Source organism: Orcinus orca, chromosome 13, assembly GCF_937001465.1.
Source record: "Orcinus orca chromosome 13, mOrcOrc1.1, whole genome shotgun sequence".
Taxonomy (NCBI): domain Eukaryota; kingdom Metazoa; phylum Chordata; class Mammalia; order Artiodactyla; family Delphinidae; genus Orcinus; species Orcinus orca.
This window is the reverse complement of record NC_064571.1, coordinates 73190534-73206992: the sequence shown is the minus strand read 5'-3', so window position 1 is coordinate 73206992 and position 16459 is coordinate 73190534. Positions and strand designations below refer to the sequence as shown.

The 16459-nt window shown below is 39.7% G+C and overlaps 1 protein-coding gene across 2 annotated transcripts in view; it reads left to right on the top strand.

Moving 5' to 3' along the window:
* Positions 1–11021, top strand: part of FAM228B (family with sequence similarity 228 member B) — a 28571-nt gene extending 17550 nt beyond the window's left edge. The window contains exons 6-8 of one of the 2 annotated variants that reach the window (XM_004268086.3): positions 1821–1908; positions 2003–2159; positions 10910–11021. In XM_004268086.3, coding sequence (XP_004268134.3) covers positions 1821–1908; positions 2003–2159; positions 10910–11021 — 357 coding nt within the window. Of the gene's footprint in view, positions 1–1820; positions 1909–2002; positions 2160–2637; positions 2717–10909 lie in introns of those variants that run through there. The other variant, XM_049695691.1, reaches the window with a different exon arrangement.
* The last annotated feature ends 5438 nt before the right edge of the window (positions 11022–16459 follow it).

Genomic DNA, 16459 nt, shown 5'->3' with positions numbered 1-16459 from the left:
TCTCTTGCTGCGGCAGGGGCTACTCTTCGGCGTGGTGCGCGGGCTTCTCATTGCAGTGGCTTCTCTTGTCGCGAAGCACGGGCTCTAGGCATGCGGGCTTCAGTAGTTGTGGCTCGCGGGCTCCAGAGTGCAGGCTCAGTAGTTGTGGCACATGGGCTTAGTTGCTCTGCGGCATGTGGGATCTTCCCGGACCAGGGTTCGAACCTGTGTCCCCTGCATTGGCAGGCGGATTCTCAACCACTACACCACTAGGGAAGCCTGAAACCAGATCTTTTGGGTACCAGAATTCCATTCTGTTCTTTCACCATGTTGCCGCTCTAAATGAAGCTGATAGGTGACCTCTTAAGGTAAGCTGAGCACTTTGAGGTTATAGCAGCAGTTCTCAAAGTGAGGTACATAGACCTTTGACAGCCCCAAAACCCTTCTAGGGGGTCCATTAGGCCAAAACTTTTCATAATAGTGCCAAATTTTATTTGCCTTTTTCATTGTGTTGACATTTGCACTGATGGTACAAAAGCAGTGTTGGGTAAAACTGCTAGTACCTTAGAGCTACTTAAGTCAGGGTTACCAAATTATACTGGTACTGTACTCATATTCTTCACTGTCATGCACTCACAGTAAAAAAAAAAAAAATTCAATTTCACTTAATGTCCTTGATCAAACAGTAAAAAAATTATTAATTTTATTAAGTCTTACTTCCCCCTTTTTTAATTGAAGTATAGTTGATTTACAGTGTTAGTTCCTAGTGTTCAGCAAGGTGATTTGGGTTTTTAGTTTTTCAGATTCTTTTCCATTATAGTTTATTACAAGATATTGACTATAATTTTCTGTGCTATACAATAGGACCTTGTTGTTTATCTGTTTTACTCTATGCAGTAGTTTGTATCTGCTAATTCCAAACTCCTAATTCATTCCTCCCCTCCAAGTCTTGGACTTTTCTACACATCTTTTTAATATTCTGTGATGAAATGGGAGGTATGCAAAGAACATTTCTGCATACTGAAATACAGTATGATTGTTTGAATTGTGAGCTGAACTGGCTGATTTTTTTTCATGGAACATCATTTTTACTTGAAAGAATGACTTACAGACTATGTTTATTAAGTCTTGGGTGTTTGGTAGACATTTTCTGGAAAATTAATGAAGTGAGTCTGTCACTTCAAGAAAAACAGCTGACAATATTTGTTGCCAGTGATAAAATGTGAACTTTCAAACAAAAATTTGAATTTTTGAAATATCATACTGACCATCATGTGTGACAGTGTTCAAATACTCAAAGACTTTACTGATGAGACTGGTGATGATATTAATGAATGTGATTATTGTATAATGAAATGTATTAACATTTGGAAGACCTCACATAACTCAGTGATCTAATTTTCTCTAAACAACCAATTCATGATATGGATAAAAGATTCATTCAGAGTTCAAGTTCAAGATGGACCAATGGATTTTAATGTAGCAGAGTTTGAATAATTCATTGATATGGTTTCAGATTCTACATCATAACTGATCTTTAAGAAGCTGCCACTTGTTGAGTTTGGGTATAGTATTGATATCTAAAAAGAAATCCACAGTGATCTGAAAAGGCTATTAAAACAAGAGCTAACCATGCTTCTTTGGCTGAAGGGCCTTGTTAGGAGATGTATTGGAGTGCTGCCATCTCTTTGTAATTTGTTAAATATATATAATAATTAGATTGCTGTTAGTTTGTAGATGCTGTAATCTTGGTTATTCTGGCATAAGAGCTTGGCATGGATGCTTAGAATAGACTGAAAAAGAGCTGGAACCCAGTCCTCAAAGAAGTGTTTTTCTTGTAGGTTACCATCCCACCATTTCGTGACCCTTTGAAAAAGGCACAATATGACAAAGACAATGGAAAAAGAATTCTTCTTCAGTGTGAGACTGGTACTTAGTTTCTAATTGTTATGTGGTTTCATAACCCAAGAGCAATGGGAGTTGCATTTAAGGATGCTAATTTAGGTTGCTCATCTTCCTACAGGCAGAATATTTACAATGAAAGAATTTAAAGAGGTTGAGAAGGCCAAACTGCATTCCAGATTTCCAGGAATTTCTAATTCAAGGCACTTTATGACTCCAAATGAGTGGCTTAAACTGCCTACAAACTACATAGAGAGTGAATTTTGTAAAAGGAGCAGGTAATGGTTAGTATGATAGAAATTATGGAACCTCTTCGAATTTGAAAACTGTTTCTTGAGACAATGATATATATTTTGTCATAATTATGATTTTTAAAAACTATTTCATTTTTCAATGAGAAGTCTACTGTAATTCTTGTCTTTGTTCCTCTGTATGTGATGTTTCTTTTTTCTTGGGTACTTTCAAGATTTTCTCTTTGTCTTTGGTTTTCATTAGCTAGTCTATGATGTGTGTAGGTGTTTTTTCCCCTTTCTTTTTGTTTGATCCTACTTAGGGTTCACTGAGATTCTTATATCTGTGGTTTGATGTCTTTCATTATTTGGGGGAAATTCTAGGCTGTTATCACTTCAGATATTTCTTATGCCTCATTCTTCCTGTGTGGTTTTTAAAAAAATTTATTGGAGTATAGTTGATTTAAAATGTTGTGTTAGGGATTCCCTGGTGGCGCAGTGGTTGAGAGTCCGCCTGCCGTTGCAGGGGACATGGGTTCGTGCCCTGGTCCGGGAAGATCCCACATGCCACAGAGCAGCTGGGCCCATGAACCATGGCCGCTGAGCCTGCGCGTCCGGAGCCTGTGCTCCGCAACAGGAGAGGCCACAGCAGTGAGAGGCCCGTGTACCGCAAAAAAAAAAAAAAAAAAAAAGTTAGTTTCTGCTGTGTAGCAAAGTGAATCAGTTATACATATATATATATCCATTATTCTTTTAGATTCTTTACTCATATAGGTTATTACAGAGTATTGAGAAGAGTTCCCTGTGCTATACAGTAGGTTCTTATTAGTTATCTATTTTATATATAGCAGTGTGTATATGTCAATCCCAGTCTCCCAGTTTATCTCTCCCCCGTGTTTTTTTTAACTTAAGTATAGTTGATGTACAATATTATATAAGTTTTTCAGATGCACAGTGCAGTGATTCACAATTTTTAAAAGTTACACTCCATTTATAGTTATTATAAAATATTGGCTATACAAAAATATCCTTACAGCTTATTTATTTTTACATAGTAGTTTTTTTTTTTTTTTTAAACATAGTAGTTTTTACCTCTTACTCCCCTACTCCTAACTTGCCCCTTCCCCTTTCCTCTCCCCACTGGTAACCACTAGTTTGTTCTCTGTATCTGTGAGTCTGTTCTTTTTGTTGTTGTTGTTATAGTTACTAGTTTGGTTTATTTTTTAATTAAGTTATTTATTTTTGGCTGTGTTGGGTCAGGTCTTCGTTGCTGCACGCAGGCTTTCTCTAGTTGCGGCGAGTGGGGGCTACTCTTCGTTGCGGTGCTTGGGCTTCTCATTGTAGTGGCTTCTCTTGTTGCAGAGCACAGGCTCTAGGTGCACGGGCTTCAGTAGTTGTGGCACGTGGGCTCAGTAGTTGTGGCTCGTGGGCTCTAGAGTACAGGCTCCATAGTTGTGGCGCATGGGCTTAGTTGCTCCGCAGCATGTGGGATCTTCTTGGACCAGGGCCTGAACCTGTGTCCCCTGCATTGGCAGGCGGATTCTTAACCACTGCGCCACCAAGGAAGCCCCTGTTTTAGTTTTTAGATTCCACCTGTAAGTGATATCATACCATATTTGTCTTTCTTTGTCTGACTTATTTCACTAAGCATAATACCCTCCAAATCCATGCATGTTGTTGCAAATGGCAAATTTTCATTCTTTTTTCAAGGCTGAGTAGTATTCCATTGTGTGTGTTTTGTGTGTGTGTGTGTGTGTGTGTGTGTGTGTATCACATCTTCTTTACTCATTGATCTGTTGATGGACACTTAGGTTGACTGTATATTTTGGCTATTGTAAATACTGCTGCTGTGAACATTGGGATGCTTTTGTTTTTTTCGGATACCCAGGAGTGGAAATGCTAGGTCATATGGTAGTTCTATTTTTAGTTCTAGTCTTCTTTTTTTTTTTTCCTTTCTGAGGCTCCAGTTCTATGTATGTTAGACCACTTGATATTGTCCCTTACTTCTTAGATACTCTGTTTTTATTTATTTATGTATTTTTTCTTCTTGTATTTCAGTTGGACAGTTTCTACCCACCTATCTTTAAGTTCACTGAGTCTCTCCTCAGCTGTGTCCCATCTATTGATCACCATCAAATGAACCTTTCCTCAGCTTTGTCTTACATACTGAAGAGACGATCAGAGGAATTCTCCATTTCAGATGTGATGATTTTTATTTCTAGTATTTCCATTTGATTTTTTTCACATAGGTTTAATTTTTCCTAAAATCCTCCATCTGCTCATTCATATTATTCATCTTTCCACTAGACTCTTTAACATATTAATCATAGTTATTTTAAGTTCCTCATTTGAGAGTTCCAGCTCAGGTTCATTCTGAATCTGGTTCTGTTGACTGCTTTATCTCTTGACAGTGGGATATTTTGTCTTGCTTTTTTTTGGCATGTCTTGTAAGTTTTAATTGAATGCTAGGCATTAGAGGTAGAATAGTACAGAGTGAATATTTATGTCTAGAAATGAATATGCTTTTTCTTCTGTCAGGCATTAGCGTGGAGAATTGGGCTTACCTAGTCCGAAATTGAGCAGGGTTTAGGTATTATTATTGCTATTGTTACTTGCAATGCATCACAGACTTCAGATGCCTCTAGTGGTGGGCTTTTGTTACCTTGTGCTTAGGGTAGGGGCTGGGGTACCTGAGGGGTTTTCTCAGGTGTTCCTGTGCCCTCCTCAGTTTTTGGCTATCCCTGCAAGGCTGCATCACAGAGGTGGAGGGAGTGAGGTGTCTCCATGGTCTTGCTTCATCCCAGAAGTATTCTTTTTTTTTAAAATTTATTTTAATTAATTAATTTATTTTTGGCTGTGTTGAGTCTTTGTTGCTGCGCGCGGGCCTTCTCTAGTTGGCAGCAAGTGGGGGCTACTTGTTGTCGTGATGCATGGGCTTCTTGTTACGGTGGCTTCTCTTGTTGCGGAGCATGGTCTCTAGAGTACAGGCTCAGTGGTTGTGGCGCACGGGCTTAGTTGCTCCGCGGCATGTGGGATCTTCCCAGACCAGGGCTCGAACCTGCGTCCCCTGCATTGGCAGGTGCATTCTTAACCACTGCACCACCAGGGGAGACCCCGCCAGAAGTATTCTGCTGTTGCTTGTTGGTAGGCTCAAAGAGGGAGGTAAAGGAATGTTCTCTGTTTTCTTTATCCTAGCCTCAGTTTTAGGCAAGCCCTATATACTTGAGCCTCAGGAGTAGGGTCTTCTTAGAGTTCCTTTCTCTTCTCCCTGTAGCACCCAAACACTATCTTATGTCTGTGGTTGTTCTTGGATGGTAGTTTCCTGCCCCTCTTCCAATAGTAGCATACCTCTGCTGGGTTTAAGTATAGGATTCTGGGCACAGGCAATTTCTTGCACCTCCTCCTGGGACAGAGGGTTTTTACTCCTATCCCTATCTTAGTAACAATAGAGCCTTAAGTCTGTCCTGGATATAAGAGGATTTCTCATCCCTCTTCCAGAGGTAGATAGAGTTTGCTTTTACTCCTCTCCCAAAAGCCCTAGATCTTTGCTTATCACCCTGCGGGAAAAAGAGTTTGCTTCCCTTACGCCAGCAGCTTAATGCTTTGCTTTGTAAGGGGGAAGGATCCAGGAAAGTGGGAAGGGCACTTGTTTACCTAGCACTGTCAATCTCTTCCTGCATATCTTTGCCACTGATGGGGGTTTTCTCTGGTTTTCTGCTCTGTGCCCAGTCTTTCTTGTTAGCACCTGGTGCAGGCCCATGGAAAAGAGCTTGCTCATGAGTGTAAACACTTCTTGTATGAGGTCTCCCCAGCTATTCCAAAATGACATGCTAGCCCACACTTGGCCTTTAAGCATTCATTAAAGTTTTAGCTGATATCTTTTGTTTTTAATTATTAGGCTTTATTTTTAAGAGCAGTTTTAAGTTTATCAAAAATTTAAGCAGAAAGAGAATTTCTGTATATTCTGTCCTCCCCATTCCCCACTTTAGTTTCCTCTATTAACATCTTGCATTAGTGTGGTACATCTGTTACATTTTGTGAACCAGTGTTGATTCATCCTTAAATGGAAACAGAACTCTAATAATTTTCTTATTTTTAAAAAAATTTGCTATAAATGGCACTGTAAATGTTACATAAACCAGAAATAAACCTTAAGACAGAATTCTGAAAGAATGGGCTTTCTACTTTTTTTCATTGTCTTTGAGAATCATAAGCCTAACTCTAGTAATTAGGTAGGGTCTACCCAAACCAGGAATCTGTTCATGACAGATTTAACTCAGGTTGTATGTGAAGGTGACGATATTGAGAATATTGATTTTATAGTGAGCTAATAATGGGCACATGGTAGGTTCCAATTGCAGTATTTATTTTCCTCCTCAGGAAGGTTCTGGAGATGACTAATATGGTAAGGAAAATGTTTTCTTTGGATGATTTTCTGGATTTTTCTCTGTGTATCACATTGCTCCACTCTCGTGGAGGCTAGTATGTTTGGGGAAGACTGGCTTATCTGAGCCCTTGTACTAAATATTAGTCTTTGTATATATCATATGTAAATATCTTATATATTAATACTTTTAATATCTCTTTCATATTTTCCATCACCTTTGGTAATTTCTTTGGATATATTTTCCAGTTTACTATTCTTTTTTTACTGTGTTGAATATTAAAATGTTAATTTCTGAAATTTTCTCCCCTTACCCACCCCATATGCTTCTTCATTCCTGATAGGCTCTTCTTGTTTTCTAGTCTTGGTGATTGGATAATTTATTTCTTTAAACATTTTATATATTGCCATTCTACATTCTATATTTGATCATTCCAAATTCTGTATTTTGGGGGGATGCTAATAAATCTTTTGTTTTTCTCTGCTGATTCTCATTTATAATGGTTTGCTTTCTCGTATGCTTAGTGAATTTTATTTGTGAGTTCAATTTATCTTTGGGTGTACTATTGGCCTAAATTGGGGAAACTTTTCTATCTACACAGATGATTTGCTTCTGTTTCTGCCTCTGCCAGTAGCTGGGATGCCATCAACCTGGGCCTAACCAGCTCCCTTCAAATGTCTAGGCTCAGTGTGGCAGTCTCAAGTGTAGTGTCCCCACCTTACAGCTGGCATAGACAGGGCTCAGTATTCTGTTAGCTCTGTTATTGGCATCTGCCCTCAGGGATTATTATCTGTTATTCCACCTGCCCTTGCTGCCCACCATTATGGCCGTAAGTTCCCACACCTCTAGCGTCTACTACATTTGTGTGTGTGTTTTTTTCTTAAAGACCCCCTCCTTCTCTTGTAAGACTAGTGACACCTCAAAGGGTACATTCTATCCAGGGTCTAGTTGTTTGAAGTAAATGGATTCCCTCAAAGCAGTGAATTTCAAATTGTGAATTTCAAAATATACAGTAACAGCTTGTAAAGACACCAAGGCGTACATAGGCATGGATAGTCTTAAGGGTCTCAACTTCCAGATTCTGAAGTCTGTATGTACTCTTTCCAAAAGTTGATCTGCCTGAGAACAAGCCTGCATTCATATGACTTCTTATCCCACTTTTTAAAAGAGAGGCATATCTTTCAACCTGGTTATAAAAAATTTTAAGGTACCAAATAAAGGGACAAATAAAAATACTGGCTTTTGAGAGACTTCCTTTAATGATGAAGCAAGAAAACTTAACCAACAGGTCTTTCTGTATTTCCCTGTCATATATATTTTATTTTACTTTAATTAACTGATTAATTGATTGATTTAAAGGCATGCTACAGAATCAGGGTACTTGGTCTGTGTTGGGTTGCTTTGAATTTGGAGTAGCTAAAGCTGTATAATTTAGTGATGCTTCTTTTATTTAATTTATTTTTAAATTTTATATATATATATTTATTTTTGGCTGCGTTGGGTCTTCATTGCTGCGTGCAGGCTTTCTCTAGTTGCTCAGTAGTTGTGACGCACGGGCTTAGTTGCTCTACAGCATGTGGGATCTTCCCAGACCAGGGCTCGAACCCGTGTCCCCTGCATCGTCAGGCAGATTCTTAACCACTGCACCACCAGGGAAGTCCTGATGCTTCTTTTAAATATAGCTGGAATGTTTTCTGGTACTGTCAGAATTTCAAAATATAATAGCTATAATCCTCTGATAACAGTTTTTTGTGATTGTTTTCAGATTTAGTGTGCTTTATTTAATATGGTGGTTAAAATATATTTTATCACATAGTATCCTAAAATTTTCATTGCTTGTAAGGCCAATACTCATTTTATCTTAATGAATATTTGATATTTTAAAAAATCTATTAAGATACAAACTTATTTAAACTTGCAATGAAAAATTATAGGTGTCACCTTTAAAATGTTCAAGGGGTTATGTGGTTTTTCAAAACTCTTTTAAGGAGTATATAAACAAAACTGCTTGAAGATCACTGCCTCAGAGCTGCTAGTCAGCCATTACTATATACAGTATATTTTTTGTTCATATATATACATATATATATATATATATATATATCTTTACATGTACTGTAATTACCTTGAGGATAGTAATTGAGTGGCATAAAGTGCTTGTTTCATGGACTAATGAAGTAATGAGCAGGGAGAGGGGGAGACCAAAGACCCTGCTATATAAATCTAGGTCACTGGAAGATTGGAGGTGCTATCAGCAGAAGATGGAACATAGGAGGAGCAGATTCAGAAATGCAATTGATGAGTTCAGTTTTGTTCATACTGAGTTTTATATACTGGTAGTCCTTTCAAGTAAAGATGTATTACAGGTTGTTGGAAAAGTGAGGCAACAGCTCAAGAGAGAAGGGGATTTGAGGTTGGAGAACTAAATTAAAGAGTTGTTCACTTTGGAAATGAGAGTAAAAGCATAAGAATGGATTAGATAGGCTGAGGAGAGAATACTGGGAAAAAGAAAAATACTGAGATGAAAGGTTGTGCTATAAAGTTTAGGAGGTGGGAAGAAGAAAAGGAGACAGAAGAAGCAGCCTGTGATTTGCCACAGATATCAGGAGAGGAAAGGGTGACAAGAAGGATCAGGCACTATGCCAAATATAGAGAACTGAGAGGAAGCCATTGGATTCCTTGACTAAGGACATTCCTGTCCCTACTTTTGGTTTGCTCTGAGCAGGAGAGGTAGTTGAGAAGTCTAATCCGATAATACTCTTCTCATCCAACCTTTTCATTATTGTTTGGTACCCTTAGTATTTACTCTCATCTCAAGGTTCTGCCCCAGGATAGCTTTGCCTAAGAATGTTCCTGCAGACAAATGGGCCACTGCATTAGTCCTTCTCAGATATATTAACACAGGAAACCCTTTTTTCCCTCTTGTTAGTAGTGCTTTATACCCTAATCTAAATGTTTGCCATACCGATTTCTTTTACTCAAAACATATTTCAAAATCCACATTCTCTAGGAATATTCATTCTGACTAAATCAGGATCAGACTGATCCTTTCCATTAATTCTTTTTTTTTTTTTTTTTTTTTGCGGTACGCGGGCCTCTCACTGTTGTGGCCTCTCCCGTTGCGGAGCCTCAGCGGCCATGGCTCACGGGCCTAGCTGCTCCGCAGCATGTGGGATCTTCCCGGACCGGGGCATGAACCCGTGTCCCCTGCATCGGCAGGCGGGCTCTCAACCACTGCGCCACCAGGGAAGCCCTCCATTAATTCTTTGTGTGGCTATTTGCATGCTAGGTGTACTGGGTGTGTTAGTTACGATAATGGCTCTTGGTTTCAGACAACTGAAGCCACCCCAGAAAAGGATTCATTTATTGAGGACTTAACACTGCTCTTGAAATCATTGGGAGGTCTTAAGAAACAGGGCTGAATTTCAGAAATAACTCCCAAAATCACAGTGTAGAATTGGCTGGCCAAGGGATGTGTTGTTTCTACTATGATCAGGAAACTGCTGAATCAGGAAGCTGCTGCTCCAGTGGTTGGCTTAGAACCCCACCAGGTCTGCTGTAATCTGTGCCAACAAAATGGATGCTCCTCACAGGGCCAGTATCACCCTTCCAACCAACTCTTTTTTTAAGATTTATTTATTATTTATTTATTTATTTAATTTATTTTTGGCTACGTTGGGTCTTAGTTGCGGCACACAGGACCTTTCCTTGCGGCGCACCAGCTCTTCGTTGTGGTGCGTGGGCTTCTCTCTAGCTGTGGCCTGTGGGTTTTCTCTTCTCTAGTTGTGGCACGCTGGCTCCAGGGCGTGTGGGCTCTGTAGTTGTGGCGCGCGTTTTCCAGAGCGCGTGGGCTCTAGTTGAGGTGCGCCAGCTCAGTAGTTGTAGCGTGTGGGCTTAGTTGCCCAGCAGCATGTGGGATCTTAGTTCTGTGAGCGGGGATCGAACTCGCGTCCCCTGAGTTGTAAGGTGGATTCTTTACCACTGGACTACCAGGGAAGTCCCCCAACCATCTCTTGACTGGGGCAAGACTAGAGGGGTCTAAGGCACCTGCCTGCCACCTTATGGCAAAGGAGACTGGGAAATGGGTTGTTTGGATTCTTTCTTAGGAAAAGTATTTTACGTTTATGCTTGTAAATGACAATCTCTGGAGCTTCTTTTTACATTTAGAGTATAAGCTGTAGGATATAGGGAATACTTTAAACTTTGCCTAGCTGATTCTAGGGTCTCAGTAAATAGTAAACCAGTCTCTATCATAGTTTCAGCAATTCTGAAACACCCAAGAATGCACACCAGTTTGAAGTAATGATATTTTGGACAATATACGTAGCAGTCAATGTATAACAATGATTTCTGTATAAATGCAAGCTAATATTGTTTTCAGAACATCCTCTCACACCTGTTATCTTATTAAAGGTTAAAAGTAAAAGTGAATTTTAACGAAAGTAGTTTTGACTTGAAACCCTCTGCAAAAACTCCTCATCTTCTGGAATCCCAGGAAGAAGAAAAAGCAGTTGTTTACAAGTAAGCCTATTATTCCATAGCTTTGTTCTTCTTTCATTTAACATGCTTGGCTGTGTTTTCATCCCCTGCCATCATTTTAAGTTGCTGGGGTCGGTGCCAAGGAATACACCAGACTCTTGTGGCTGGACATCAGGCATTTCCCACCACTGGGAAAGGTGGGAACTTTCCTCAGCTTTTTCTGGTTTTAAAGAACAAACAGCTGACACATTCAGAAATAACAAGCATAGACATAGAAAAAAGTTGTTAACAACTCATACTAAAGTTAAAGGTTAGGAGGTTTTTAATTGAATTGGAGCGGTAAAAATGGAATTTTGGACTAGTTCTGGTGGGTAGTAGCTGTTACAATATTGTACCCAGAGTGAAGAGAGGTTATAAGCAGAAAAGTGGTACATACTACTGTGTGTGTAACATGGCGAATCATCTCAATTTACTAGTTAATGGAATTAAAAGTAAGAGATTTCTCTACATAGTTACATAACTGGTTAAGTATCTCATTAAAAGTAATGAGATCCATCAGACATTGTTTTCTTGGGGTTTTTTTACTTCTTTTTTTTTGAATTTTATTTTATTGTTTTATACAGCAGGTTCTTATTAGTTATCTATTTTATACATATTAGTGTATATATGTCAATCCCAATCTCCCAATTCATCCCCCCCCCCCACGCACACACTTCCCCCCTTGGTGTCCATATGTTTGTTCTCTACATCTGTGTCTCAATTTCTGCCTTGCAAACCGGTTCATCTGTACCATTTTTCTAGATTCCACATATATGTGTTAATATTCGATATTTGTTTTTCTCTTTCTGACTTCACTCTGTATGACAGACTCTAGGTCCATCCACGTCTCTACAAATGACACAATTTTGTTCCTTTTTATGGCGGAGTAATATTCCATTGTATATATGTACCACATCTTCTTTATCCATTCGTCTGTCAGTGGGCAGTTAGGTTGATTCCATGACCTGGCTATTATAAATAGTGTTTCAGTGAACATTGGGGTGCATATGTCCTTTTGAATTATGGTTTTCTCTGGGTGTATGCCCCTCAGACATTGTTGAAGGGAATGTAAAATGGTGCAGCAACTTTGGAAAACAGTTTGTCAGTTTCTCAAAAAGTTAAACATTAAATTACCAAGTGACCAGCAATTTAACTCCTAGGTTTCTATCCAGGAGAAATGGAAATATATGGCCACATAAAGGCTTGTGTATGAGTGGGTGTACATGGCACCATTATTCATAATAGCCCAAAAGTGGAAACCACCCAGATGTTCATAAAGTGGTGAATGGATAAACAAAATGTGGTGCATCCATACATGGAATATTATTTGGAAATTAAGAGGAAAAGAAGTACTTACACTTGCTATACAACACGGATGAACTTCAAAACTATTATACTCAGTGAAAGAATACAATCACAATTTTTATTCTATTTATATTTAAGTGTAATGTTCAGCAAAAGCAAATCTATAGAGACAGGAAGTTGATTATTGGTTGCCTGGGGCTGGAGTTGGGAATGGAGAGTGACTGTAAGTGAGCATGAGGTTTTGGACTGATAGAAATGTTCTAAAACTAGATCATGGTGGTGGTTACACAACTCTGGAGATACACTAAAAATCATTGATTTGTGCATTTAAAATGGGTGAATTTTATGGTGCATAAATTATATCGTAGTAAAACTTGATAATAATAAAAAAAAGAACCTAGCAAGGCAGAAGATAAGTGAGCTTACATGATGTTTAGGAGGTTGGCTTACAGTTAGTTCTCTGTTCCTAAAAAGCTTGAAAGTAAGCTGCAGTAGTTTCCCTTTCCTCATTCTGAATAAACTCAGAATTTGTTGAATAAATACAACGTGGCAGAAGCCAGAGGGCTCTTAGAGATGCTTGATTCTGACATGTCCAGCAGAGAGAACAACTGGTTGCCTCATGAGGGTCTTTTTAGTGATTTAAAGTAGAAACAGATAACTGTTAGAGATGGTGCTCGCCATTGTGGACTTCTCAGTGTTTTTGAGGTGTGGTTTAACACTTTGCTGCTTTTTTGAATGGGAGCTGAAGTTGAGGGATAATAGGAAGTATTGAAATTAAGCCCTATTCACTTGGTAGCTGAAATCCTTAAAAGATGGAATGCTTTAGCATCACTCTTTTCTGTTAGGCTCCAAAAGAGTAATAAGTTCCTCTGCAATCTGTAACTGCCATGGTCTCATACATATTTGTATGAGTCAGGTTTTAGGATAATAAACATCTTAATCCTATTTAATTTTTATATATTGTATAAAAGGAGAGGTTTTGTCCTTTAATGTCTTTTATAGCAGAGTGTGACTCAGATATGAAGGAGAATATTGCATTGTTGGAGTACCTAGGGGCTTAAACTAGAGGCTTAAATTCATGAGCTCCCCCTGGAGGAAGGAGGAAGATTATATTTTCTTCCATGAATTAGGGAAGCATACCAATTACAGCATCGAGGTGGAAGAGGCATGTTTGTCTTTGGTAGAGTTAGACCTTCCCAGGGAAGCCACAGTGGACACCTCTGTGAGGGGCTCATATATGCCAGAGAACCCTCACTCAGCTATTTGATTAAGCAGCAATGAAATTTCAGATGAAAATATTACTAGAGCAAGGTAATGCTATTTATTTGGGTTTATTTTTCATAAAAATGTGTAAATTCATATAGAACTCATCAGCTTCAAATTTAAATAAAATATTAAATGCTACAATTGAGTTGATAGGAGAATTTTTTCCTTTCTGGTTCCTCCCTCTGGAAACACAGGGTCATCCTTTCTGGAAAAAGAACCTCTATGTTATCAGGAAGGGTAGAATCCAAGTCCCAAAGAGGCCAACTCTAAAGGGCACTTTTCTTCCTTGAACTTTCTTGAGCTAGGAGGCAGACAGGGATGAGGACCAGGATGCGGTGAGAGCCGGTGTAGTTCCATCTTGTAATACACAAGGCAGCAATTGCTGATACCAAAATCTGAGCTGCTGGGAACAACTTCTCTGTATGGCAGTCTTCCCGGAAGACAGGAAGCAGTGGGCCACCCTCCCTACCCTCTCCCCCTGCCAAAAGGGAGTGAGTAGAAGAAACTGAGGCAGGTTTCCTTGGTTCAGAGGGAATGAAGAGAGTTGCCCCTGGCAGCTGCACAATAGAGGTGTCCTCTAGAAGGTGGACTGTAGGATTTCCCTAGCTCCCTCTCCTGATTTTGCCCTTCTTCCATCCCTCCACCATCTCTACCATCTCTCTACCACATTTACCAGTTACCACACTCAAGCCAGGCCCCAAATTTTGTTCCCCTTAATTTAGCCAAGAAAGGCAAAAATTTTCAAAAGGACCATATACTGAGTTAAAGTAGTAAAGTTTAAAAAGTAAAAGTCCCCAAATGTAAATGTATAGGAATGTAGTTGTTCACAGATTTCTCATCCTAAGGTGACTTTGGTTAAACTTGGTGCCATTTGACTTGTCTAGGCTAGCCTACTGCTTCCCGGTCTAGGGGCCACTTCCCTTCAGTTCTCTTCTCTACACCCTGTGTCCCGAGTCTCTGGAGTGTAGCTTCTGTTAGGAGTGGATTTGAAGGAGAAGTCACAGCCTATCCTCCCCATCTCCCAGTTAGAAATCAATAGGGAAATGATTTGTTTGTCTGAGTCTACAGTCAATCTATCATACTTCTTTTCTGACTCTGTTTCCCCACTCCTAAAAGATAAGGGGGCTACTTTTTTTTAACTCACGGTAAATGTATTAAGATTTAATTTTGTGGTTTCACTCCTTTTACTGTCATGTTTTAGTATCCTCCCATGTGCTTGCTTGCTTTCTTCCTCAAATTTTAACAAGAACCTTCTCTGAACCAGGCAGTGTTTGAAAGGCTGGAGACTAGAGGTAAACAAGACAGATAAATCTCTGATCTCAAGGAGCTCACATTTTGATGGGAGACAGACAATAAACAGGCAAATATATATCACTTGAGCTAGTAATTGCAATGAGGAAAATAAAACAGGAAGTTGCTGGAGAACTACCCAACCAAACAGGTTTAAATGGACAGTGAGGAAAAACAATACAATAAGTTGCTTTGTAATCATACCCTACACACCCTTCTTATGTACTGTACTGGTTATGGGTCTCTTGATATAACCAGCCCCAAACAGGATTATTCTTTTTTTTTTGGCTACACCACATGGCATGTGGGATCTTAGTTCCCCTACCAGGGATTGAATCCGTGGCCCCTGAAGTGGAAGCACGGAGTCTTAACCACTGGACCACCAGGGAAGTCCCAAGGATTAGTCTTAATTTTGCACTCTGCCCCTCTTCCTGCCAAATTTCTCTTAGTTCAGTGAATAGGACTATAATCCAAAAAGGACCCCTAGGATAAAAGTCTAGGAGTCATTTTTTATTTCTTGCTTTCACTCAGTTCGCATGTCTTATAGGTAATGAGCTCTGTTAGCTCGTTCACGTCTCAATTCTTCACTACTACCACTGGTTCAAGCCTCTGTGATCTTACCTGGCCTATTGCATTAGCCTCCTAACTCATTTTCCTGCTTCTGCTCTCGCCCCTGTATAATCAGTTCCCCATGCAGCACCATATTCTTTTAAAAGTGTTAATTAGATCAGAATTCTCCCCTACTCAAAACCTTCTAATGGCCTCCCCTCACACTTTGAATTTTATTCTAACTCCTTATCATGGCCTCTAACCTCCTATACGATTGGGCACCTGCCTCCTCCCCACCTGTATCACCTGCCTTTCTTTCCACGCTCAGTATGTTCCTTTTCTTGTTGTGTGAACGCGTCAACCTCACCCCCATCTCAGGCTTTTGCCTCTACCAGTCCATCTGCCTGGAACACTCCTTCCACAGATCTCTCCATGTCTCATTTTCTCAGGTCACTCAGACTTCTGCACAAACATCATCTCTCCAGAGAAGCCTTCTCTGACTTCTCTACTTAAAATACTCTACCTCATCCATTCCTCCACCCTCCCACCTCCTTTACCTGTGGAGAGGTAGGATCCACGACTTGAGGTCAGGACAATCCATCATTATAAGAGGAAGGAAGGCAGAGGGCATAGCCATAGATGAAACCAGCTTGGTGAATTTTGTGAAGGAAGATTGTTTACTTCTGTTTAATTTGTTTCCTCACATAAGTCAGAATGTCATCCGTCAGCTGATAGTGAAGGCGGACAGAGATTCAGAGGTTTGAAAAGGGAAGAAGGGAACCTAGTATTTTATAAATCACAATAATCCTAGTGTAAATTAGCACTCCAGGCATATTGACATCAGAAAGCAGGACCATAGGGGTCCCTCAAATCATATCACACATCAGTGCTCTACCCCACCTATAATAGGGTTGGCTCTGTCCCGGAAGCTCCTTGTTTCTGAATCCAGATAGAGTGAGGAGAGGCTGAGTCAGGAGCTTTAGGTGGGGACCCTGCCTCCAAGTCACTTAGCGCCAACAGGAGGGCTAGGTTTCA